We start from the raw sequence: 21,169 nt of genomic DNA on the forward strand, positions 1-21,169 counted from the left end.
TCCTCTAAATTTGGGATCTCAACTAGTCTCACGGCTTTTAACACCATCAATATCCTGACATCCCCTAAATTCAGTTGGTTGGCCGAGGCTTCTCTTTTGGACTCTACACTCTTTTTCTGGCCACGCAGCATACGGAATCTTAGCTCCCCGACCAGGGATGATCAAACCCGTGCCCTCTGCCGTGGAAGTGCAGATTCTCAACCACTGGACCACCAGGGAAATCCCTGGATTCCACACTCTGTATCCAAGTTTCTATGCAACATCTCCAGTTGGATGTCCCAACGGTATCTCAGCTACAACATGTTCAAACCCGAGCTCTTGACTTTCCTCTCCATATGGGTTCTTCCTCCAGCATTCCCCAACTCAGTCAATGGTGACTCCCTCCTGAGTTACTCAGGCTGACAACCCTGATTTTTCTTTCTCTACACCCTAGACCGTGCACCCAATCTGTCAGCAAATACTGCTAGTTCTACTTTCAAAATGCATCCAGAATGAAGCACCTCTTACATTTCTACCCCCCATCCTTGTCCAAGCCACCATTGTCTCTTTTTCATGGCAATAGCCTCCCAACGGATTTCCCTGTCTTTGCCCTTGTGGTAGAGTCTGTTCCCAACCCATCAACTCTAGTGACGCTTTTAACCTTTTGACTGTGGAACTCCATGAACCTTTCCTGCCCCTTTACCTCTCTCACTTCATCTTTTATTCTCTCTCCTCCCCAGTCCCATTTCTGCTTCAGCCACACTGGACCCTTATGGTTCTTTGAAAAAGCCAGGCATCCTCCCACCTCAGTGTCTTTCCATTTACCATTCTCTCACCTGGACCTCTCTTCTTCCAGATATATGCATGGTTCTCTCCCTCTTGTCTTTCAGGCCTACTCAGATGGCCTCCTCTTGGGGATGTCTCCCCGCCTACCCTGTTTTACCCTGCAATCCTCTCCTCCAGCCACCCTCCCAACCCCAATACCGCCCCCCTCCCACCCCGCTGCTTCCTGGCTTTATTTTCTCCGGGCCACTTACCACTCTCAGCCACACTATTTATCTCACATACTCATTGTCTCCCCCACACGAGTGTAAGCTTCATTTACCACTGCATCCCCAGTGTCTAAGACGGTGCTTGGTACCCCACAGATGCTGGAACACATCACTTCTGGTTGCCTAGTTCCTGAACTATCCCTCCTTTGCCTTCCTCAGTTCTCTTCTTTTCTCTCGGATCTCCCCCTGCTTGGTACCCTTTTCTGGTCCCTGTCCTTCTTCTTCTTGACTCTGGGTGTTCCCCAAACTCAGTTCTTGTTCTCAAATTCTCCTTCTGCCATCTGCATCTCCCATTCCACTCCCTTACTCTCCCAGCTTCAGCAATCACCTCTATTTTCCCCTTCTCCCATTTCGTGCAACTTAAATAATTGTGTCCTTTGGATTACATTTTTACTTGCTCTGAAAGCTCCACCCAACTGTAAGCTCCTTAAAAGCAAGGACTATATTTGTCCTTCAATACCCAGTGTTCTTGGACCCGAATAAGTTCTTTAAGAGATCACTGAAGACATGTTGAGTGGATGAAGGTTCATGATGCTTCCCTCCTTCTCCTGCCCGGCTCCTAAACAGGATAGAACTGGGAGCCTAAGATCCAAGGTGGGTACTTTGAAGGCATTGCATCAAGCTGCTGGTCAATGAGCGTCTGGGAGGCTTCATCCCAGGTGACTGACTGAGTCACAGCGAATCAATTGTGCCGATTCTTTGGCTCTGCTTGAAAAGGCCTCTTGTAAGCTACCCTTGGATCACACTGGACTTGAGTATGTGGGTGTGAGAAAAGAATGCAACTAACTCTTTTCTGGCAAGGAAGGCAATTTCATTCCAGGAGGCCAGCCTTCCATCAGCATGCTGGGACCTGTGTGTCCCCTGGGATGGTGGAGGTGCTTTCCTGACTCCCCATAGGACTGTGAGGCTTTGAGGACTGGACTGAGTTGAAGTTATGGTATCCCCTGTGCTGGCCTGGTGCCTGGTACATGGTAATTACACCACAAGTAGTTACTGCACAAAGAAAAGAAACCCATTGTATTCGAGAGAAGTTCTTTCTAGATCCTTCCCCCAATCCAAAGAAAATAGAGAAACACACTCCCCTCCCTCTGACCCTCCCTCTTTCAACACTCTCTTCCTTCACTGCCATCAAATCCTGGCCTAAAACTTTCCTCTTCTAGAAGCTTTCCCAGACCAGTCTCATCTGACTGATTTCTTTTCTCCATCTCGCCTCAACACTTCTGCACATGGCTTGCAGTGCAGCGGCTTGCATGATTTGGTTGTGAGCTTCCTGAATTGCTCTGTCCCCAAGTGTGTGCCCTGTGTGCAAGGGGGTTGAGGGGTTTGGGGGTCACTGGGCATGCTCCACACTTCCCAGTAGCTTGGTCAGAGGTGGGGCTTTTTCTTTGCCATCCTTTCCACAGCCTAGCCCAGCTTCTGTATCCAACACATGCTCAGTGATCAAACTGACAGCACATAGCTGACACTCAATCCATGTTTGTTGAATGAAAGAGGAATGAATGTCAAACTCAGTGCCGCAGGAAGAACACTGGGGAGATGGTAACGGCATCCAAGTGTCAGCACAAAAGCTGCCCCCTGAAACGAGAGGAATGATCCAGGCCACAAAGAGAAAATCAAACCAGTCACTCGTCTGGATCCCCTGACGAGCTGCACAGTTTCAGGGTCTATCTTCTGTCCAAGGAGCAATGTAATCGCACTCACTCCCCTCTAGCCATGCAAGGATGTGGGCTCTGTTGAAGACCTGGACTTTAGTCTTGGCTCTCTAGCACCTTCTGTCTGGGTGACACTGGATGTCACTGAACCTGGAACCTTCGTTTCTTTACTTACATACAGGGCACAATAATAAGGCTTATGGTGAGGATGAAATGCGATAAAGTTGGTTGTGCTCTTGGCTCCTAGTAGGAGCTCAAATAATAACCTGCATATTAATAACCAGTAAATGGGGGATCTGAAAGGTGGGGAGGGCGCTGAGCCCATTTGCAGGACTGTGCCTCGTGGGAAAAGGAGGAAGGAAGCTTGCTGGTGGGGACTTGCTTGTGGCAGGAACTCCCCGGAGGACATTTCCAAGGGGCTTAAAGAGAGGACTGATTCTTACTGACACTGAAAGGAGGAGGGTGTGTCCGAAAGTTCTGCCCTGTGGCCTGTCAGCCTGGGGTTTAGGCCTCTACTAGGGAGACCACACTTCCAGGGACTGGGTATCCCTGCTCTGAAAGCAAGAGAGCCAACCACTTCTCTATAGGGGAAGCTGAGAATCTCAGAATCTCACAACTTGGAAACTAGTTTCTGAGGAAACCACAGCTCAGAGAGGGCAAATCACTTTTCCAAGGTCACACAGAGAACACATGATAGGACAAGAAGTAAAAGAGAGAAATAAAACAGGAATAATAACAACCAACAACCTGTTGGAATAGGTGATCTGGAAAAAAGTGGGGGATCAGGCCTGGGAGTGGTACAAATAGTGACCCACAGGCCGAGCTAGAAGGAAAGGCACAGTAAGAATGGGGCTCAGGAGGCTGCTCTGTGACAGTGCTGCCCTAGGCATCCTGTGCATTTTATTTAATTTACTACACAGAATACCGCTATGAGGTATGTACCATCATTATCCCCATTTTACTGATGTAGAAACTGAGGCATGGTTTAGACAATGTCCCCAAGGTCTCAAAGCTAGAAAGTGCAGAAGCTAGAATGCAACACAGGTTTGTCTGGTATCAAAGCCTGAGCTCTTTGTACACAGCTCTGCTCATTCCCAGGCTAGAAAAGAGACTGTTCTACCACATAAGGCCCCCCTCCTCCCTGCAGACTCCGAGTCCAGGCTCCCTGGAATTATACAGAGCACTCCATCACCCCCAAAACACACACATACCTGTACCCACACACACACACAAACACACACACACACACAAACACACACACACTCATTCTGACCTGGCGGGGACCTGGTAAGGCAGGAAGTTGGCCGAGTCCATTAATGCCACCAAGCACAACACATATTTATGGCCCCAGTTACAGCCTCCATGAAGGAGCTGGAATGGCAACAGGAATACTTGTGTGCACTGGGGTCTGAGGCCTCTGTAACAATAACTACAAGAATACAGAGATGTTACCAAACCCTGGTGATGGCGGCTCTATTTTAATGATAAATCTACAGCTTCATATAGAAATAATGAGACTGGGGGCTGGCGAGGGGGGAAGGGAAGAACAGAATGATTTCAGCCAATCGAAGTTCTGTGTGGAGAGAAAATGGCAAACCACGGGGAATGCCCAGGAGACCACCAGAGGACCTTAGTCGAGCCAGGCAAGAGGTGGGAGCCTCAGTGGCAGACCTGCCCGTGCCTGAGCCTCTTGATTCCAGGGAACAGCAGAGACCTCTGACTGTCCGAGCACATCTTGTTTGCCTGTTTCTCACCCTCTGGTGGGGTGTATGTTAGCTCCATTACAGCCTAGGCTTCCATCCAGAACAACCTGGGGATGCTGAGGGGAGTGGCCCTCGGGGCTTAAGGTTTGCAATTAACAAAGGGCTAGCCTCCCCAGATGAACACCTCCCCTTCTCGAGCCTTGAAGCTCCATGTTCAGTTGGTTGTAAGAAAACAGCACAAATGCTCCAGGCTTTGCTACTTCAGACCACCTTGGGCACTGGGGCAGGGGCCAAAACAAGGAACCTGCCTGGTTCCACCTGCCAGGGCTGCACCTGATTCTCCCATACAAGTATGAGGAGTACCAGGGGGACAGCATTCATGGACTCCTGTGACATCAGAGCAGCCTCCCAAGCCCACTTCTCACAGGGCCTCTCCTTCTACCCAGACTATTGGTCACTGACCCTCCACTTCAGTCCAGACTGTGGGTCCCTGACCCTCTACTTCAGTCCAGGCTGGTTAATCTCTTTGCTACTCCAGACATAAACCATCTACCTGAACCATCTCTCTGCAGGAATGCACAGCCCAGGTCTCTCCCCACCATGCCTGGCTCTACTCACTTTCAAAATACTACTTGACTTTCTCCTCCAGGAAGCCTTCCCAGGTTAACTGCACCCAAATTCCATTGCTTCTTTAATAATCCTTTCCTTGTGCACCAATACGTAGTTTTGTTTGAATTAACTAAGCCATCTGTCATTCAACAAGAACATGCTGAGTTCTTACGTTTGCATAAAATGAGACGCTCAGCCTTGAGGGGAAATAGAAGAGACCGTCAAATGTGGGACACAAGCCATTCCTGAGCCACTGGGGACTCTGCAAGGCAGAATATGACTCAGTGTATAAATGAGGGACCCAGAAAATAAATGCAGAGGAGTGATTGCTGTGAGAGCGGAAGGACTTCAGGGAAGCTTTGAAAGGTGGATTGGTTTGGGCCACGCAGAGAGGTGGGGGGAAAGCCTGTCTGCCAGAGGAAACCTTGGGAGCAAAGGCAAGAGGCAGAAATGCTGGACGTGTTCAGCGACCAGCCTGCAGGCCGGAGGAGCTGGGAGCCAAAATGCAGCTCTAGGAATGAAATCTGGCAGGAATCTGGCATGCAGGAAAGATGGGAGCCGGCTGTGCTCATGTGTACCGCGCCCCACAATGCTGGCTGCAGGATTTCATGTACACTGAGTGCTCAATCATCCCCCGTTACTAGGGCTTGGGCCTCTCTGGCCTCAAAATAATTACAGTTTTAGAGTAAGCACAGGTAAAAGCACCAGTCTTTTATTTCCGTTTCCTTTCCTTTGTCTGATTCCTCACCCCCAGGATAAAGAGCCCACCCCTGAGAGCTGGCCTGCTGGAGAGGCTGTGGATGGGAGGGCCCCAGGGGCCTCACCAGGCAGAACATTCAGTGCAGACAAACTGCGAGCAAGACAGAGAGTGTGAGCAAATCACCTGATCTTCTGCTTCAGAAACTCCTGGGCCCAGACTCCTCCTGCTTTTGCCTATCAAGTTATATATAACAGTCCCTCCCTACCCACCTGAATTCTCCTTCCCCACCCAGGAAACCTTCCCTGGCTGTCCTAACTCTCAGATCTTACAGCCTCACGGTATTTGCATCACTAGCTACTGCATTAAAGTTCTGTGGGTCAAAGAGGCTGTCTTCTATCCCAGCCCCCCATGCTCCCCAGTTCCTGGCACAGTCCTGCTTAGGAGGAGATGGAGGAGGGCTAGCGTGGTACTGACTGAGGATGATGAGGGTGGCAATGATTTGTCCAGCTCCTTTTGGACGATCTGCCTTTTTCTGAAGCTGGGCTGAGGAAGGGGTGTGGGATGAGTGCAGGGACAGCCACAGAATTCTAGGATGTAGGAAGTTAGCATTCAGGTGAGGGGCATCCTTGGGCACGGACCGCACGCTCCGGGACTAGGGTTTTCATCGTGCCTGGAGCTCAAGTTACAGGAAAGGGAGGCCTCTGGAGAGGAGAAGGGAGGCTCTTCAGAGGGCTGAGTTGAATCCTGCTTCCCACAGCCCCTGGCCCTCACACCTACCTCTCTCTGAGCACTTGGGCCTCAGCCTCAGTATGGGGGGGACTGAGCCGCTTTTCTCTACCTGTATAGTCACGAGAATGAAGCTGCTGCCTTACGAGACCACAAGGGAAGAGCTGCACCAGATGTAAACTTCAGAGTGATTTATAAAGCGTAGCTCTTGGGCTTCAGGCTGGCACACAGCTGCTGTTCCAGCCCGCCCCGTCTGCCCGCCCTGTCTGCCGGCCCCGCTGCTTGTGCTGTTCTTGCGGATGACATTTCGGGAGAGCAAAAGTAGGGGAGGCACTGAGACATCGGACTGGGCTGGTCAAAGTCCGCAGCAGCTAGGAGAATGGGCTGTCCCAGAGACCTTCTCTGGAGCAGAAACGGAGTCCACCAAGCTTTCTCTCTTTGAACAAATCGATTCTTATCCTTTTCCCACCAGAGCGGGGCTGATTCTCCCAGCCTCTCTCCTTACAAGTTCAGCCCATAGATATTGAGAATTGATTGTCCAAAGGGAGGGTCTGCACTCAGGGAAATAGTGCAAGAAATATCCCAGGAAACGATCAGTTAGCGTTCAAGATACCAGACACAAGGCCACTGGTATTTGGTGGCAACACCCCTGCAGGGCTCTCAGCTCTCTGGCTGGGCTTAGAGAGAGGCATGCTACCTGCATTTGTGGGATGCAATTACACAGCTTCCTCAATTGCCACCCAGGGGACTGGAGAACGCTGTCTACACTGGACCAAAGGGCTCTGGAGATGCCCTCTTAACTCTCTGTGCCAAACCTGTCCTCCCTCTTAAAAGTCAACTTGAGCCCCAGCTCCTTGACACCGTCATGGTTAACTCCAGTTGCTCATGAACAGCCAAGCATCCCCTTCCCGCATGTGTGGATTAGCCAGGTCTCCCTTCAAGCCCCCCCGCCCCGCTCCAACTCCCGGACTGGCCCAGGCAGGCAGGGCCTAAGAACAGGGGCTCTGCTGCATGGTAGTTACTAGTGCTGGTCGTTAAGTACTTCCAGTCCCCCTTCTGGACACATGGTAGGATTGCTTTGCCCGGCCCCCTTGATAGTAGGAGTTGCATGTGCCTTGCTTTGGCTAATGAAATATGAGTGACAGTGACATGTGCCACTTCTGCACGGAGGCTTTAAGAATGAGCACATGATCCGCCACATCTTCTTCCTCCTCAGGTGGTAACTAGAGGGGCACAGGTCAAAAAGGAGCCCCTGTTGGCTTGGATCCCTAAGTAACAAGGAAGAATGGCCAAGCTGCAAAGCACATGTAACATGAACGAGAACTAAACTTTGGCTACTTTAAGCTACCAAATCCTAGGATCGTTTGTGGCTACGGCATAAGCTGGTTTATCCCAATTAATACAGCCTGTTCTTGATTCCTTGTGCCGGGCTTCCAGTACACGCCAATGCCCATGGCTCACGCTGCTGTCTGAGTCAGTCTACGGGCCTGGCCCAATCCTTACCCATGATTAAAGGCATATATTATTTTATAGGTGGCAGACCTGAGGCCTGGCAGGTAGAGAGAACCACTTCAGAACGTGCGATCAGAAGCCATAGATATGTTCCCTTCCCTTCCCACCCACATGGGGGCTCTGCTCCCTGCAACGTGGGCCCCAGGGCAAGGACTTCCCCAGAGTGGGCTGGGCTATTAGTCAGAGTCCCCTTCGTACCCTGAAGGGCAGAGGCCCATTTGTCTCTAGGGGTGAGGAGGATGTGGGACACATCCCAGTTAAATCCAGGACTGCAAATCCTCAAGAAGCCCAGGGAGCAGGGCGGTACTCACACTGGTTGCGTACTGGATGTCCTTCCAGATGGAGGTTTCCTGGGACAGGTCAGAGGCCTCAAAGAGGTTGTCCAGGATGACCTCCCCGATCATGTCATGGCGGGAGAAGCGGTCAAAGTCGAAGACACTGAGATGCAGCTTGCGGTCAGCCAGCTCCTCATAGGGCACGGGGAAGTGAAAGTTCTCATCGAAGGTGGGGTTCAGGGTCTTGCGGTGCACCCGTGTCTGCAGCTTGCATTTGCGATCAGGCAAGAGGTAGATCTTGACGTAAGGGTCAGAGCTGCCACAAAAGTCCTTGGCGGGGAGGTCGAAGGCCTTCAGGATGCGCACGATCAAGGTCTCGTTCTCGTAGTCGTAGCGCAGGCTGAAGTTGATCTTCCCGCAGGTCTTGGCCTCGGTTTTGGCATCGTCCCCCTCCACTGACTTCTGCTTGTAGAGCTCGGGCTTGATGCGGCCAATGCTGGTGGGCTGCTCCGCCGCAGGGGGCAGCTCATTGCCGTAGTCCACGCTGGAGACGTGCATCTGCCGTGGCAGGTGGCGCTTGAAGGACGTGTGCCTGGCGGAGGGCAGGAGGGGGTGAGAGAGTGAGGTGGGGAAAGGAGTGGGGGAATGCCGGCAGGCATGGCTCGGGGCCCTGGCTCATCCTACCCCTTGTGAGGCCCCCTTTTCCTCCTGCCAGTTGACCCCCTTTCCCTCTGCACACACTCGGTGTGCATGACTTAATATATGAAAAGTAGTTGGAATGGAGCCTGGTACATAACGAGCTTCAGTAAGTGTTAGCCATTGTGATCAATATCATTTTTCCTGCTTTCCTGCTACCTGCTTTCTAGGTTTCTTTCCTGGTAGGCATGAGTCTGGTTCCCCCATTAAACCATAAGCTCCCTGACTGAGAAGGACCATCCTTTCCCACCCTCCACGTGGCATTCCTTCATCCCCACCACTACCATCCCCACCGCCATAGTTAACATTTATTGTGCTTTGGAGTCAGACTGCATAGGTTAATTTCGGCTCTGCCACGTTCTAGCTGTATGACCTGGGGCAAGTTATTTAACCTCTCTGTGTTATAAAATGAGAATAATAAAAGTAGCAATTGCATAGGATTGCTGTGGGGGTGAAATGAATAAATACAATAAAGTGCTTAGAACAGGGCCAGGTATATACTAAGCTCTTTCTCCCCCCCCCCCCCCCCCCCGTACACGGGCCTCTCACTGCTGTGGCCTCTGCCGTTGCGGAGCACAGGATCCGGACGCGCAGGCTCAGCGGCCATGGCTCACGGGCCCAGCCGCTCCGCGGCAAGTGGGATCTTCCCGGACTGGGGCACGGACCCGCGTCCCCTGCATCGGCAGGCGGACTCTCAACCACTGCGCCACCAGGGAAGCCCTATACTAAGCTCTTATTATCACATGGATTCTTTCACTGGCTCCTCATGGATACCCCTATGAGAGTCATTAGCCCTATTTTACAGTTGGGAAAAGTGAGGCTCAGGAAAGGTAAGCAACTTGCCTGAGGTCAAACAACAAACTCTGTAAACGTGACCCAGCACGTTCATCATTTCTGGCTTTCAATCTGAAGACCAGGCCTGCTTCCCTTTGGCTGGTCCCCTGGGGGCCTGGACCCAGGAATCCACAAGAGCCCCAAGTTTTTTTTGTTTTTTTTTTTTAACATCTTTATTGGAGTATAATTGCTTTACAACGGTGTGTTAGTTTCTGCTTTATAACAAAGTGAATCAGTTATACATCTACATATGTCCCCATATCTCTTCCCTCTTGCGTCACCCCAAGTTTTTAATAAATACAATGCCTTATACCTGCACGTACCACATCATTTAAAAGTGTTTCTGAATTTGGAGTAGGCTTCTGTCATTATGTGGTGGTTGTTTTTTGTTGTCATTTTGTTTTTTCAGTTAAAGAATGCCATGTATACAATTGCTGTCATACGGGGAATGCTGTCAAAAGCTATCCTCATTCTCAAAGTGTTAGGAATCTCTTGCTTTATCTCCCACGCACTACAGCCTCCATCTAGAAGGCTGTATTGACATAGACACATCATGAACTTTCATGCCTCTGCGCCTTTGCATGTTCTCTTCCCTCAGCCTGAAGTCTTTCCTTCCCTCCGGATAAGCCAACACCTCGCACCCACACACATCCCAGGGCTTACCACCTGCACAGCACCCCACCTCAAAGGTTCCCCTCTCCTTAAGTCTCTCCTGGCGCCCACCTCCGAGTTGATCACCCACCAAGGAGCACATCATCTGACATATTCTCCAACCAGAATATGCACGTGATTATTTCTGGTCTCTGATCCTCACAGGCCGGAATCTCATTAACGTATTGGATCCAGGAATGTGGAGGTAGGGAAGGGAGGGGTCCAACCCTCACCTGGTGGATGACGCTGGCTCTGTGGTCTGTCGCTGCAGCCGTGTGTGACGCATGATGTGCTCTTTGACCGACCTCTGCACCTCGGCAGGGATATCTGGGGACGTGTGGCTGATCTTCACAGCTGCCTCCAGGAAGCCCAGGGTGTTGGGGTCTTTCAGCTTGTCCGCCATGTTGCCTCTGGAGCTGGGGCTCTGGAGGGCCTCCGGGGAGGGGTTAGCAGAGGAGGGGCTGGAGGCCTCCTTGTTCCTCCAGGGCATCCAGCACAGCTTCCAAAAGAGAAAGAGAAAAACTGCCACCAGGGCCACGCCACACACAATAGCTACCACTGTGAGGAGGCTGACAGAGGTGCCTGCCCTCAGCCAGGCGGGGAGCGACAGCGACAGACACAGGAGGGGAGAAGCAGGGAAGGGTGTTCAAAGAGGGGCCACACAGAAGGGACAGAGACGGAAGAAGAGAAAAGAGTGGTCATGAGAAGGCTGCCCAGGTAGAGGAGGGATGGTTGTAGGGTTGATGCTCCGTATCCACCTTGTAAAATATCTGCAGCCTCGGGTTCACCTCGGTCTGATTTCTCCAGCTTTGCCCCTCCCCCCACCGCCAGCTTGGGGAGCACCTGGGTTGCCTCCCCTCCCCATCGGCACGTGTATGGGGAAGGGAACGTAATTTAAATAGCAGCCTAAGCAAATGTGCAAATTCGTGAAGCATTCACATTTGGATGCTGTTTGAATTTCTATTAGAGCTGTTACTATGGCCAGATTTACAGCAGGGTTGGTTTTGCAGACAGCTCTCTTCCTCCACAGGCTGTGGGGCCTTGGGGACCCTCATTCCCTTCCCTTACCCGGCACCCGCCAAGCCCACAGCAGGAGCTAATGTATAGTTAGTAGGTTGACTTGAAGTGAATGAGATCGGGCATAATCTCCTTGAGGCGGGGGATTAGGTCTAATGCTTCTGCCGTACTCCCGGAACTCTGCACATAGTAGGCTCAATAAATACTTGTATTAAGTCGGAATCTGATCCACACAGTTGACTTCAAAGCTAAATACAGATGATTCCGATAGCTGTCCTTTCCCCCCCATTCCTGTGGCTATGTGAGAGCTTTGCTGTAAAACTGAATGTCGTGATTTGTTCAGAGGCAGGCACTCACTGTCCCACACCCAGCCCACCTCTGCCCCCAGTAGGATGTCCAATACCCCAGGAGAGCTGTGAAGGATGCCTCCCTCTGGGAGAAATTATTAAGCAGGCTTCCCACCCCACCTTTAGGAATGAACCTTTGAGCCCAAGGCCTCTTCTTACTCTGAGATGTCAGAGGCCTTGAACCAATGATGGGTTTGCACAAAGGTCACTTGTAGACAAGCCAGCAGTGGAGGCTCGTCTGGCTTACATGATGATTGAAACATTGAGCAATTCCATCATCACTATCATCGTCATCACACCAGATTTCTGGCTTCTCTGGAAAAGGCCTGAGGACTTGCTAACTGGACCTATGCTTCCACATGGTGGGAACTGGCGATGCCCTTCGGAAGGCTGCGTGCTCACCAGCTGCTCTCCCTGTTACCTTCCTGGCCCCTGCAGGCCTGTGAGTTTGTAGTCTCTGGATTATCCTGTCCCCATGCCTTAAGAATCTTGGGATTTAAGGTGAGAAATGACCCTACAAGTGAGGCTGTGCTTTTGCAGATGGGAGAAGTGGTCCAGAGAAAGGACTTGCCTGGGGTCACAGGTCAGACACAAAGTCTGGACCAGGGTACAGATGTCCACTGCCCAGCCTGGGGCTCATCCCACTGTCCCAGACTGTTTGTCCCTGATTAAACTATAGGCTACTATAGCCCTGTGTTTTTTATATTTGTCTGACTCAGGGCTCAGCATAGAAACTGACACATGAGAATGAATGAATGAATGAGTCAATCAATGGCACATAAAACAGCTGTCATTATCTCTCAGCCAACATTTACTGAGCACTTGCCATGTTCTAGGTGCTAAGCTAGACTGGGAGTATAGAGATGCCCAGCCCCTCCTTGGGGGATCAAGAGTACTCTCACGGCACATGGGCCCCCGCGAAAGCTGTCCCCCATCCAAAGGCACCTGAGAAGGAGGCCAGAACATCAGCCACCCTCTCTGGGGAGTTAGCACTGCCTCCCAGCTCCCTGGTTGGAGGGTACTGGCCTTGACCAGCTACCACCTTCAGGAATAAGGGATGAGAGCACAGGATCCTCAAGTCCTTAGCAACCTACTCCAGCCCCCAGGTCCCTGCATGGAGACAGCGGAGTCTTTCCCCAATATAGGAACTGAGGTTAGTCCACCAGAGACTGCCAGGGACGAGAAAAACTGATTCCTATTTAACTTCTAGACTGAAGATCTGCAATTATGGTGTGCACGCACCCTGGGAGCACAAGAGAAAAAATATCAGGTTGCTTAATATTTATTTATTATCTTAAAAATAAGAAAGCAAAATTGTAATATACAGGTTGACAGTAATAGGAATGATACCGTTTTATTGTTGGATTTAGTCAAGTTATTGAACATTACCATGTCCAAGGTACAGAGCGCTTTTTATGTATTCACTCATTTAATACTCTCCAGTGAAATAGGTAAAGATTATTATCCTCACTTTGCAGATGAGGAAACTGAGGCACAGAGGGTTAAATAGATTGCCCAGGGTCACACAGCTGGTAAGTGTTTGGACTGAGATACAACCCAGACAGTTCAGCTCTACAATACCACCCTCTGTATGTGTGTATAGAACGTGGGAACAAAAAACACATATCGGAGGTATTAAATCAAAATAGCTTTTGCTGTTATGAGTTCACGATTTAAATGATTTGAAGACTGCTTTTTAGGCCTGGATCCCCTTGGGGTTCACCAGGAACGCTACCACGGATATGGGTGTCCTTATTCTAAGCATCTGGCCATCTCTGGGCCCTCCACATCTGTTCTCTGTTCCGGGTGTAGTCTCTGCAATATGGGTCACCTTAAGACAAAAGGTATTTCTAGGGTTTTGCTTTCCTTTGCTCATATATCTTGCTTGCTCTGGTAATAATTAGAATTTTAATGAGAAAGGGGGAGAATGGGGGAAATCCAGAGAGCGGAGAGTGCATTTAAATGTTCAGCCTGGGCTTCCCTGGTGGCGCGGTGGTTGGGGGTCCGCCTGCCGATGCAGGGGATGAGGGTTCGCGCCCCGGTGTGGGAGGATCCCACGTGCCGTGGAGCGGCTGGGCCCGTGAGCTATGGCTGCTGGGCCTGCGCGTCCGGAGCCTGTGCTCCGCAGCGGGAGAGGCCACAGCGGTGAGAGGCCCGCGTACCGCAAAAAAAAAAAAAAAAAAAAATGTTCAGCCTGACAAAAAAACTGAATTCATAAATGAAAAAAGAGGTGGAGGGATAAATTTTTCCTCCGTGTGGTTGCTATTTTGAATGCGTCTCCACGTGACCCCCGCCCTGGCTGTTATTCCCTCAGAGATGTGCTTGGGGAAGGCAGAGGTATGGATTATTGGGAATTGGCACCCAGCGCTCAATACTGGTTATGTAAGACCAGGAGGCCATTCCTCTGGAATGGAGAATCTTCTTCTGGGATATCTCACAGGCAGGCAATGCAAGGAGAATTAGGTCCTGATGCTGAGTGGGTTCACCCACACAGGGGAACAAGGTGGTGAGCAAGGCTGGTAAGACCAGAATTAGGCCAGGATGGGTATGATTGTATAGGATTTAGCCCCTTTAAAATCACTACATGTGGCCTTGAACTCAGGCAGCCCGTGTAGCCTGGCTGAAGGTACATAATGGCCCAAGGGCTGTCCAAAGGCCCAGATGACCTAAGATATGTGCCCTCCTAACCTAGGCCTGCTGGGACCAACCCACCAGGATGTGTTGCCCTCTAGTAAATCAAAGGTGCACAGCAGCCTTCAAAGCCTTCTTCCCACTCATGTCTTGTTTGAACCTCAACCTTATGAGGCAGATAGAATTTTGACGGGCAATTCAGCCACCTTTTGAGTCCTGACCCAGTGCTCTTCATATTTATTTGTATTCTTCCTCTTTGTCTTTTTCCTTCTTTACCTTCAGGCTGGAGAGAAAGAAGCACTGCTCTAAAGTCAGACTGGGCTCATTCAATGTCCATCTCTACTGGTTTTAATCTCTCCCAGCCTCGGTTTCCTCATCTGTAAAATGGGTACAGTAATAGTATCTACCTCATAGGGTCATTGTGAGATTTAAACGAGATCAAGTGCATCAAAATTGCTAAGGACAGTGCCTAGAATGTAGGAAGCCATATAATAAATATTTGCTATTTTTATTAGAATTATCTAGCTCTGCCCAATATGATTTTGGACATCTCCTAGTTCTGAAATTTGTTTAGTGGGCAGAACACGTGCAAACCATGAACACTAATAAACAGAGATAGCTTTAACTTTATCATTACAAACTAGGAACCGCCTTACTAGTAGAAATAATATAACGATTTCATATATAGCTAGGTGTCTCTGTATCTCAAGGCATAATACATAATATATCAAAGATCTCACGTCTCCAAGTTTTTCTGTCAACACTCATTTGCTTGCTACTTGTTCAGTTGTTTTGTCATTACTGTCACCAGCCAGCTGGTGAACAGGAGCAAGCTCCAAAGCAATGAGAAGAAATTCATGGAAGAAAAATGTTCAACCGAGAACATGCTATGCTTTTGCAAAGTTTTCTTGGAAACTGGGGGAAAGAAGTCCATTACTCAGTATTAGGTGCAAAACATCTTCATGGAGGTATCAGAGGAGACCAGTATTCCATGGGTCCCCGGTTTGGGAAACCCTATTGGCCAGTCACCCAGCAGCCTCTGGGAGAGCAAATAGCTGTGGAAATCGGCTTCAGAAACACACCCAGTGACCTGGCGCTGTGCAGGGCACGTGGCTTCTAGCCTGGGCTGGGGAAGTGGGCATCACTGGGTGCTCAGACACCAGGCAGACATCTCAGCTGAGCACCAGTGCCAGAAGGACCACAGAGCACACCCGCCCACATTTCTAATTGCGTGACCTTGAGCAAGTTACTTAACTTCTCCAAACATTGGTCTCCTCTTTTATTTAATGGGGATTCTAATTATCCCTACTTCACAGAATCATTGTGAATATTAAATAAGGCTTTGAGCACAGTGCCCAATGCATGGTGAATGCTCCCAAAAAGTAAGCTGCTATTACTTCTTCCTGTTTTGTTTTGTTTGTGTTTGTCTGTTGTTTGTTTATCTGGTGGAGGATAATAGTTTACTGGGTACAGGAGGGACCCAAAGCTTGGCCATCTGAGGCAGGGAAGGGGACCCAGGACCAGAGGGCAAAGCACCTGAGAGACCTCAGGCTCCTTCTTTCCTGGGAAGTTAAGGTCCCCTGAATGCCATCAAGGCAGGACCTGCTTGTCACCTTAAGTGAGATTGTCTGACAGGGGTGATGGCTCATGGCCTCCCTCTCTTTCTGGAAAATGGTAAGCTATTAATTAGCAACCCAGGGCTTTCTTATCACCCCAGTGACAGTTCTTTCTCCAGAGACAGAGCCCTGGTGCCCCGGTGCCCCCTCCTCTTCTCTCCACCCACAGTGTTAGGATTTATCAGCAGTCCTCATCGCTTGCTATTGTTTCCATTTTTCTAATGGGCCTCCATGTCAGGAAGATCCATTTTGTAATAGTAACAGACATCCTCGCTAACAGATTGTAATTGAAAAGATAAACTGGGGAGAGGAAGTGAAAAGAAAGGACCATTTTCCCTGCTCCCCTCAAAGCTGGAGAAGGCTGGCTTCAGGGTCTGGGGCTGCTGATGGACCCTCAGAAATGGGCAATGCCAGGCTCTGCAGAGCAGGAGCTGCCTTGGCCAAGGAGCTGCCATTCAGACACAGATGGAGAGATAGACCAGCACAACCCAGAGACCAACCAGCAAGAAACTCAGAGGCCCTAAAGCCTGGAAGGAGCAGCAGGTAGTCTGGGAAGGGAAAAGACTCTGGGCAGAAACATTACTACTAATACTAGTAATAGTATTTGTTATTTATTTCTACATGGTAAGCACTGTAGCCCTCAGTGATCTCATTTAACCTTCACATCCTCCCTAAGAAATTCAGTTAAGTTAAATTAAGTTTAGAGATGTTAACAAAATAACTTGTTCAAGTGTACCTCAGTTAAGTGGAAGAGCTGGTATTTGGACCTGGACTTTCTGATGCCAAAGCCCAGGTTCTTGAGCCAGGCCCTTGAGGGGTCTGAAGGCTGAGCTGAAGAACTACAGAGGAGAAGCCTGGGCAGAGAAGCTAGAGAGGTATTTCTTCACTATAATCAGGAGAGGGTGGGTTGCATAATCTACTTTTTGGCCTGACCCTCTGAACCTGGCCAGAGCCCCGGGGACTAGGATTATGACCAGCCTCCCCATCCTCCATTTCTCTCTCCTTCCCTGGAAGATGCAGACACTACAGCCACCAGGCAAATAACCAATGGCCCCTGGAAAAGTCCCATTCAGAGATGTACCTGAGAAATACCTGAGCGTGTGTGTATGTGTTGGGGCAACAGGGGCTATTCTGTTCTGAGGCTCACAGACGTTCTCCATTAATAATAAGCTCTGCAGTGGCTTGTAAATTTATTAGGAGAACGTAGTATAATTAAAATTTAGGGTTGGGGGGAGGGGGAGCAGAAAGCCTTTGCTTCCTTTCCGAGATCCAGGCCGAACTACCGATGGGGATAATTAGCAGAGTCCAGACAGAGAAGGAATTAATGCTCTTGGAAAAGCTGTGATGAGGAAGACAATGCTGGGTTAATTACGGCCGCACCAAGCTTTATGACCGGGAGCCTGTTTCCACCATCATTAGGGGATTCAGGGATAAATCAGAGACCAATGTGGAGTGTTAGAGCATTGGCGTTAATTTAGCAATTATTAGTATTTTGGCAGATGGTATAACTGTGCCTTTCTGCCTGATTGGTCAGGGCATGTAGCCACTCTGAATGGGGCAATCAAGCCTGGGGTGATGGGGGGAGAGGCAGACAGAAAGCTTCATTCTTTTCCCTCTACTCCCCTCTCCCTGTTTATACCTGCAACTAGTGAGAAGAGAGGTCTGCCTGGGTCCTCGTGGAGCGAGAAAAACAGTTCAGCGCCCCGCACAGAGAGAAGGGAGGGATGAGGTAGTGTCAGACACCTGGAGCATTCAGGGCTGGATGCCCTGCTCACTTCTACTTTCAGCCCCTCTGCCTTCAGTTCAAGTGTGGCTGAGTCCTTCCATTTTTAGAGGCTTCTTTTCCTAAGCTGGACCAGCAGGGGTGCCACTTAGCTGGGTCAGGACTTTCTCTTAGCCTGCTGCACCCCGCTCCAGACAGCCCTACAGAGACCAAGGAAACCTGGCCTGATCCACATGCCTCAGTCTTACTCCTCCTTATTTTCAGTCATACATCCCCAACTCTGTGGACAGGGAGGACAGAGTAACATTAGGACAGTTAGAAGAGAACACAGCTTTATACAGAGCTTGGAGGGATGCAGCATTCTGGATCTACCATCCCCACTCTTGAAGTTTCCACACAGAGAGAAGAGAACTTCTAGACCTGTAAATCCAAGGGCTCTACAACCCCTAGATACTGGACCCTGGTTCTAGAATTGTAAAGCCCGAGACACACCATAGTGTCCGAATAGCATCACCATGGGTTCTAAAGGATTGTGCATTGCACCTTTCCCCAAAGAAGGAGAAATCTGCAGAATTCCTTCCTTCCATCAAGGAGTGAGGGAGTGACTCACTCAGTTATAGAAACAGGACTTTTGTATTTTGATGAAATGCTGTGCATTTAATTTGGCATCACAAGCAGGAAAAATACCTGTGCTGCAAAAGGCCAACTTTAAAGCCAGGTGGCTGAATCATAGAACATCTCCATAGTCATTAGAAAAGTGAACAAACATCACATACATCTCATGGCCATAGGTAAGCCAGAGAATAACCATTCCTGCCTACCCATCTGGAAGGGGCAGGGCAGCTCAGGCTCTCTCAACAGATTCCTGCATTTTCTGGAACAACTCTTTACTTCTGCTCACTACCTTGAGAACCATACAACGCAGAACCCATGCTACCCACACTTAACTCTCTTCAACTTGGCTCATGGAAAAAGTTTATTCACCTCCATAAGGCAAATGACATAAAGAAAGGTGACGAACTGCCTGCCAATTTCCCCTGGGGTGGGGTTGTGGGGGTGGATATTAAGAAGGAAAGAGCAGACCCTTTACCTTTAGAGTTTTTTTTTTTTTTTATAAAAAAAAGATGGGACTTGCTTTCAGCTTGGACAGTTTGTGTAGAGATGTTTCCCAGTCAGGGTCTGATTGAGATTTCCTGTGCAGTTCCTAGCACAGACCTTGGCATATAGGAGTGTCCCAGTAAATGATAGCAGAGTCTGAATCTCTGTTGTTGAATCTCAGGGTGTTACTAGAAATCCCATGAGCTAGAGACTTAGAGAAGGAGTGAAGGCAGGGGAAAACATACAATGGTAAAGGGAACTGGGCATGCTCTTGTCACTTGCATTTTTCACAAAACTGCAAATGAAAAGATGCAGCGTTTCTCTGACTGGAGAATCTGGACCCAGACAGTGGCTCTGGGATGCAGGGAGTAGGCTGGGAGATGTGATACCTGTGGGCCCTGGTCCCGAATACCACAGCATCTCCCCAGACGCCATGCTCCCCTAAACCCCCAAGATCCCAAAGCCACACTCAACCATTTTCTTTCTTCTGCTATGATCAAGGGTGGCCTTCGGCCTGCCCCATCCCTTTCAGCCCTCCCCCGCCCCAGCTTGGCCCCAGGGCTTACTCAGACTTGTGATTCAGCAGCCAAAGTTAAAGTTCCCCAAGGCTGACAACTCAACCTCGCTTTCTGAAGCAGCCTGCAGGAAAGGCATACTGATTCATCTGGGCCTGCTGGCTCTCACCCCTCAGCCTTCTCTCACCCGCAGCCTGGCCATCCAGGTACCTGTCATTCCAGACTATAGGGTGTCCCTCTGGAGTCAGAACACCAGTGCCTCCCTGTATCAGGATGTGCTACACACATATGCCAGCCGCCCCTCCCCCCACTCTTAGCATTTCTGCCCTAAACAGACAGGAGAAACAGCCTCCATATCCGACGGAACTCGACAGGTGTGTTCTCACCTTGAATTAGCCCCTTTAGGATCGGAGGGGTCAGAACCAGCATTAAGGGCCCCACTGGAGATGGATCACTGGAGGAAAGGATGGAAGGAGCTGGGGAGGCAGGAAGGAAGAGACACCCTGACTTGGGGAAAATTGTGTGTCTGTTGGATATAGGGAGCTGGGTGGTGTAGATGGTGAGGGCACGGAGAACCAAAGTCTGATAATACTTGCTGGGCCTAATCTGCTCAGAGATTCTTCAAGAAGAATCAACCTCTTCAACCTCCATCACTGTACCACCCTCTAAAAGTTCTTCTGCATGTCTAACCTCAGTCCCTTCTGCTGCAGTAATCGACCCATTGATTAAACATTGCCAGGGCCGGGGAGAGAGAGAGAGAGGGAGCAGCGCCCCCCTACAACCCACACAGGGCCGAGGTGGGCTCCACGCGCCCCGAGGCTGGACACAGCTCCACCTCACCGCACACAAGCCTCCCCTGGCCCACCACCCTCTTCTCTCTCCCCCATCCCCCAGCGGCACTGTTCCTAACCTAGAACCTATCTGTATCTCTGACCTCTAACCTCAAGTGAAAACAGGGCCCTGGAACCTGCGGCCTCTGGGGAGCTTACCCCACCTGTACCTCCTCCAAGAACCGCGGCTTCCGGTCCCAGGAGAAGCGTGTGGAGACGAAATTCCCGCCTCTCGAGGCCCCCTCCTCGCTTTCCCGCGCGGGTGGTGCGCAGCCGCGGGGCGACCCCAACGTACCTCTAGGCCCAGTGCCACTGGGGTCAGGGTCGGGGTACAAGGAGAGGTGCAGTCTGCGGAGCCAAAGGAACCCCAGCGCCTTGGTCCCTGCAGGATCTCCCCACCCCCACTCCGCATTCTCTCGAGGCTTCGCACTGCTCCCAGCCTCTCCCCGCGCAGAGGGAACGCGACCCGGTACTCCCTTCCGCCCAGGACCCTCCAGACGTCGGGATCCGGACAAAGAAGCCCGGCCGTAGCGGGCGAGCGCGGCCGCGCGGCGCCGGTGAGACAGGTAAATACCCGCCACCGGCCGGCCGCCAAGCTGCCCACCCACCCGCGGCTCCGGCCGCCAGGGCGCGACACGCCATTCCCGCTGTCGCGACTCCCGGGAGACGCCGCAGCTGTGCGCCGGGCCCGGGCCCCGCGGGGCTCGGGCTCCAGACTCACCGGCTCCGGCGAGCTCGACCGGCGCGGGCTCCCGCCTGGGCTCGGCGGCCGCCTGGGACTGCGTCCGGCGCCGGGTCCGCACCGTTCGGGCAGGAGGCGCCCGCTTGGCAAAGTCGGCAAGAGGCACCGGCTCAGTCGCGCACCGGCCCCGAGTCCGAGTGAGTCAGAGAGAGACCGAGGGAGCAAGTTATAGGGGCGGGGGGTAGGGGGTAGGGTGCTGAGACACACTCCCCCACCCCGCCCCCCGCCCCCCAGCGGAGACGCAGAAAGCCACTCGCAGCC

General features: G+C 50.9%; 1 protein-coding gene across 4 annotated transcripts in view; it reads right to left on the reverse strand.

The window, feature by feature from the left end:
• The window catches only part of SYT6 (synaptotagmin 6), a 56,704-nt gene that overhangs the window by 34,827 nt on the left and 708 nt on the right, over positions 1-21,169 (reverse strand). For 3 of the 4 annotated variants that reach the window (XM_032650578.1, XM_032650580.1, XM_032650579.1), the window contains exons 2-3: positions 10,623-10,971; positions 8,245-8,800 (exon numbers count right to left, since the gene is read on the reverse strand). In XM_032650578.1, coding sequence (XP_032506469.1) covers positions 8,245-8,800; positions 10,623-10,971 — 905 coding nt within the window. Of the gene's footprint in view, positions 1-8,244; positions 8,801-10,622; positions 10,972-21,169 lie in introns of those variants that run through there. The other variant, XM_032650586.1, reaches the window with a different exon arrangement.

Source organism: Phocoena sinus, chromosome 1 (assembly GCF_008692025.1).
Source record: "Phocoena sinus isolate mPhoSin1 chromosome 1, mPhoSin1.pri, whole genome shotgun sequence".
In the NCBI taxonomy this organism is placed as follows: Eukaryota; Metazoa; Chordata; class Mammalia; order Artiodactyla; family Phocoenidae; genus Phocoena; species Phocoena sinus.